This window comes from Corvus kubaryi, unplaced genomic scaffold (genome assembly GCF_017639235.1).
Source record: "Corvus kubaryi isolate FWS band 111438036 unplaced genomic scaffold, C.kubaryi_AGA036_p1.0 37387, whole genome shotgun sequence".
In the NCBI taxonomy this organism is placed as follows: domain Eukaryota; kingdom Metazoa; phylum Chordata; class Aves; order Passeriformes; family Corvidae; genus Corvus; species Corvus kubaryi.
The window spans coordinates 5,732,947-5,738,446 of NW_024581129.1; the positions used below are offsets into that span (position 1 = coordinate 5,732,947).

The following is a 5,500-nucleotide window of genomic DNA, read 5'->3' on the forward strand; positions in this document are numbered from 1 at the left end:
AAGTCTTGAATTGTCCATTTTCACAAGGTTTTGTACCAGGCACATTGTGCAGACCTGCTGGGTGCCTCCTGCCTTGCCCCCAGGCAAAGGTTATCAGGAGGCAGATACAGCATCAAAACTGTCTTTGACCAAGTGGCCAGCATGGATTTTCCCCATGGGACACCTGGTGGGAAAGGAGCCGATGCCTGGAGGGGGTAGGAGGATGGTCTCCTGTCCTTACCCAGCCCAGACAAACATCCCTCAGGGATCATCCTGCCTGGAGCAGGAAAGAAACACCATCACCACTTCTTTTCACACAAGTTTTTCTCTGGTATCTGCCCCTAACAGGACCACTGGGAGTCTGGAAGTGGCAGCACAGAGCTGAGTACCCCCAGCAGCTGTGCCAGCCCGCGGGACCCTCCGCAGGCGGGAAAACCTCCCCACCACAGTCCCAGGGAGCTGGGAGCGAAGTGTGTCCTCGGTGCAAAGCTGAGCACCCCCAGCACCTCCCCGGTGCCCATCTGGCTGAGCAGCACCCGGTGCCATCTGACTCATCCCGGCCAGCCGGGGAGCAGAGGGCTGCAGACGTTGTCCCCATGCCACCTGCCAGCTTCCTCCTAAAGGCCACATCTGATCCCGCAGCAGCGCGTGTGGCCAAGTACCCTCTGACTTGTGCTCAGCAATCCTCAGGTTTCCCCCTGCACAGGTAACACCGTGAGGTTTCCTGCTACACCTGAGCTTTTAAAACAAGTCCCGGCTGCTGCTGGAAAACCTCCCTGGGGATTTCATTGAGGGAGAGAAGGATCCACCACCGGTGCATCCCATGGGAACCCTGTTGAGCCTGGGGGTCCGGGCTGGGAGAGCCACCTCGAGGGGGTTTCACTTGGGTGCAGCTGGACCCTGGACCACACTGGTGCCTCCATGGGGGGTTTGGAGCCAGCGCTGGGGTCTCTTCCCTCGGGAAGGCAGGATCCTGCTCCCCCGGCAGCGCTGAGAGCCGCGGTGAAGTTAGACCCAGCGAAAGGCAGCGAAGGCTCCCAAGGATGCTGAGAATCCTTTAAGGATGCAGAAAAGCAGGTAGCCAAAAGCCCAGCCCGCACTTGCCCTGTGCTTTGAGGCACTCAGCAGCTTTTGAAGACCCTTTCGGGCTCCATCCCAGCGGAGCCGAGCCCGGGGAGGGGTTGGGGCTGTCCGGGGGCTCCGCGAGCACCGGAGGTCGGGGACCGCCGCACCGACGGATTTACCTGGCGTAGCGCGTCTTCTGGAAATCCAGGAGCCGGGACACGAACATCGCGGCGGTGCCATGGGGGTCCCGGGGGGCGGCGGCTGCTCAGCCCCGGGGCGGGGGGAAAGTGCCGCCCGGGGGAACGGCACCAACTCGGCGAGCTCCGGCGAGCGAGGAGGAGAAGGGGCGGCCGGTTCAGCTCAGCCCAGCCCAGTCCGGCCCGGCCCCGGCCCCCTCCCGCTCCCTCGGTTGCTCGGGAGAAGCGACACGGGGAAAACAAAGGCGACCTCCGGGAGGGGGGAGCCAGCCCCGCTGCCGCCCTCAGATGTGCAACGAGGAGGAGGAGGAGGAAAAAAAGGAAAGGGGGGTGCTGGGGGGGAATCCCTTCTAACTCTTCCCGGCGCCAGCAACCTGCGCGATCTCCCTCCGCCCCCCGGCAGCTTTAAGCACAGCTAAAAATATCCCCCACCCTCCCCGCTGCCACCCCCGAGGGATCAAATAGCAGTAGATTTGAATTGAAAATGTGATTAAAGCATCGGGGAGGAGGGGGAGCGGCGAGTGCCGGCAGCCGGCCCGCAGCCCCGGTACCCACGGCCGGGTCCCCCCGAGGGTCCCCGGGGCATCTCTGCCCGCGCCGGGGCAGCACCATCCCCAAGGAGCTCGTTCGTTCGGCTTTACTTTTATTTATTTGGCTTTAATGATTTTTTTTCTCATTATTTTCCAGAGGCCCCAGCAGGGATGGGTGGCTCTGCCTCAGCCCCATCGCTGCGTGGTGCCCCTAGGTGGGGACACAACTCCAGCATCCCACCATCCCTCCCTGCTGGGGAGAAGGGGGGACAAAGACGCACGACAACAAGGCAAGGACTAAGGACCCCACAATCAACTCATCTCCATCCTAAAACCTTCACCCCTCCCTCCACTACATCACCCAAGGAGGATCCTACAGGAGGTGACATCCCGAGGTATATCTGAGGTTGGGCAGCTCAGAGAGGGGATACAAAAGGTGATGGGGGCTTTTCTGGGGGCAGATGGGTGTCATCCTTGCCCTCGCTGTGCCAGGGACTGCAGGCACCCTCAGGCCAGCAGCTAAGGGACAAGAAAGGAGAGGTCAGCAACAACTGGAGGAGCAGAGTCTTGGTCACCCCGACACAACCTCTCCTTGCTGAAGCTGTGGTAATGCTGAAGGTGGAACAGCTGAGGACATCTTGCCAAGAAGGGTTGTACTCATATGGCCATTTCCATGGGAGATCAAGCACACATAGATCTTCGAAAAGACAAAACAGACAAAAAGGAAGAAATCCTTTAAGTCTAGACATGAATTAATCCTGGCACCCTCTGCAACTCCTTCCAAAAGCAGCTCAGTCAGGGGATGCAAAAGGTGCAGCTGCATTGTGGGGTGTCCCCAAGGCACACAAGAAGCACCCCAGGAGCCAGCAGCAGGTTCAGCCTTCCTGCACAATTCCCATTGTGAATGGAAGACACCAGTGGGGACCAGACTGGTGACAGCAGGATCCAGGAGGTGTGGGGGCAACAAAATAAACCCCATCTTTAGTAGGATATCTGGGACAGCCAAGCCCTGGCTGAGAGTGGCAGGTCCAAGCTGAGATGCAGAGTGAGATCATCTCCGAAAACCTCTCCCACGCTCTGCCACTTAGCCGGGAAGATATTTTTCAAATTCCTTCCCCAGATGATGAGCTTTGGCAGAGACTATGTCATGATTCCTGTGCCCTGCTGTACCTGTTCTCTGGCCCTGAAGAGGGGAGGAAGAGGAAAAGATGATAAATCACATTTAACAAAAGAATCCCCATCCCCAAAGCCCCCAGCCAAGGGTGCTGGCAAGGGACACCTGAAGCAAACCATCCCTCCCAAAATAGATCCATCTCAGAGGGCAAAAGGCAAATTGAATGAAAAATAAGTTACTATTTTTGAAGCCTGAATCCAGTTGTTATGGCAACCAAAGCCTCGAGCATCATGCTGGGGAATGGCTCCAGCCCCAGCAATGCCTCCAAACCTGGCAGATGGAGAATCACAGGCAGCCAGGGGCTGCTCCAAGGTGGGGTGTGGAGATGTCCACGCTCACACCACCTGTACCCCACTGGGATGGGTCCCCTCCCTGCACGGCAGCTCTCCTCATGTACTCTGCCCACCAGCCCAGCTTGCTTTTCTTCCCTCTCCCACCCCTGGTGCTCTCCTCACCTTGCAATGATCTGAGTAATTGTAAGGGCATTAAGGAGAAATTCCAATATTCTGGGCTACCCTGAATGCAGCCGGGTTTTTTTAATGTCACCAAAACAGGGGGGGCTTGCAGAGTTTTCCTTTAGATGAGGAATGGCTCATGAAGCCCAGGGATGTTTTCTTCCTTCGTTCTGATCTCTTCTCACTGGTTACAGTGACAGGACCTGAGGGAGCAGCTGGAGCTGTGTCAGGGGAAGTTTAGCTTGGGTATTAGGAAAAAGTTCTTCCCCCAGAGGGTGGTCAGGCACTGAACAGACTCCCCAGGGAATGGGCACAGCCCCAAGGCAGCCAGAGCTCCAGGAGCATTTGGACAACACTCTCAGGCACAGGGTGGGATTGTTGGTGCAGGGCCAGGAGTTGGGCTCTGTGATCCTTGTGTGTCTGTTCCATCTCAGGATACTCTGTGATTCTCTGCAGAATTCCCACAGCTGGAGACACCTCTGTGCACTGCCCCCAATGAAGGATTCCAGGGGCACCCCAGCAGCGAACAGTGTCCACACCTTTGCAATGATGGCAGTGTTTGGCTCTCCTGGCAGCACATGCTGTGATCCCATTTCCTCAGGGAGAGAAGTTTCCCTGCACATGAAACTGCCAGAGCCAACAGGTAAGAAAAGAGATAATTTGAGATTAAAATCTGCCATCAGCAGGGAAAGTCTCCCTGGGAGAAAAGAAGCTTTGGATGGATAGAAAGAGCTACAGGATATATGGATGTGTTGGCAGGTGTAGTGGAGGCAGAGGAGAATGTGGGGGGCAGTGTGGGGGACAGGACTGGCTCTGGTGGCCATGGCAGGGTGGGCACAGGGCAGCAGGGAGCTGGGGAATGGCCACTTGTGTTGAGCCATTTGGAGGGGTCTCCTTGCCAGCAGCTAGAGGTTCCTTTTGCCTCACAGGCTCGTGAGGGGGAGGCTCCATCACTCCACGCTGCCCCATGAGCATCACTCATGAACCCTCTGGAGCCAGCTGGACCCACAGGCAAAAACCCAACACCCAGTGGCTCGTTTTTGTGAGATTTACCCTTTTTCGTACTAATCCCTTGATTTTGATCCCATTTCCAGACATCCCTTGTTCAGTTCCCTTTTTCTTTTTTTTCCCTGCAATTTGTGTTATCTCCTTACAAGTTGTTCCCTGAGTCACGGCTCCCCTTGCTCTGGAATTCACAGAATGGGTCAGGTTGGAAAGGAACACAATGGGGCATCTGGTCCAAACTTCCTGTTCAAGCAGGGTCACCCCAGAGCACACGGCACAGGAGTGTGTCCAGACGGGTCTGGAATATCCCCAGCGAGGGATACTCCACAGTCTCTCTGGGCAATCTGTTTCTGCAATCTGGGGACCCCCACAGGACCCCTCGAATGGCCAGAACAATTGAGATCTCCCTGGAAGAGACTGTGCCAGGAGCAGTCATAGAATCATAGAATGTGAAGGGGTTGGAATGGACCCTAAAGTTCGTCTAGTCCCAACCCCCTGCCATGGGCAGGGACATCGTCCACTAGAACAGGATGCTCAATTCGGCCTGGCTTTGGACATGGCCAGGGCTGGGGCCTCTGCGATCTGTTCCAGCGCCTCACTGCCATCCCAGCAAAGAATTCCTTCTGTGTAACCATCTTCCCTTTCAGAGCGAACCCATTACTCCTTGTCCTATTCCTACAGATTCTGGCCAAGAGCCCCTTCAGATACTGAAGGCTGCTCTGAGGTCTCCACGCACTCTTCTCCAGGCCGAACAGCCACAACTTCTTTTTCCCTTTTCCCAAGTCCGGAGCCCCCGCCCGCTCATCTGCTGAGCCTCGGGGCCATCCCGTGGCACGAAGCGGAACTGCAGAGGCCCGGGCGGGCGGGAACGGCGCGGGGCGTGCCCGCGGGGCCACCGTGACAGGAACGCGGTGGCCGCGCTCAGCCTGGGGACAGCGGGGGCGCGTCCGAGCCGGGCACCACCGGCCGCGCCCCGAGTCTCCCATCCACCGCCGGCCGCGGCGGGCCCGGCTTAGCTTCGGAGCACGTTCCGCGCGGCGCCGCCGCGCGCGCGCAGGCGCGGTGGCCGTACGGCGGCCGGGAGGGGCGGGAGGG

The 5,500-nt window shown here is 57.9% G+C and overlaps 1 protein-coding gene and 1 long non-coding RNA gene across 2 annotated transcripts in view; one reads left to right on the top strand and one right to left on the bottom strand.

The window, feature by feature from the left end:
• The window catches only part of MMD2 (monocyte to macrophage differentiation associated 2), a 17,515-nt gene extending 15,892 nt beyond the window's left edge, over positions 1-1,623 (bottom strand). Inside the window, exon 1 of the mRNA XM_042037584.1 lies at positions 1,224-1,623. Within this exon, the coding sequence (XP_041893518.1) occupies positions 1,224-1,270 (47 nt within the window). The 5' untranslated portion in view covers positions 1,271-1,623. The remainder of the gene's footprint in view (positions 1-1,223) is intronic.
• Positions 9-3,459, top strand: LOC121669096. The gene is made up of 2 exons (XR_006017612.1): positions 9-685; positions 1,929-3,459. It is a non-coding gene; the product is annotated as an uncharacterized LOC121669096 (long non-coding RNA).
• Positions 3,460-5,500: the final 2,041 nt, after the last annotated feature.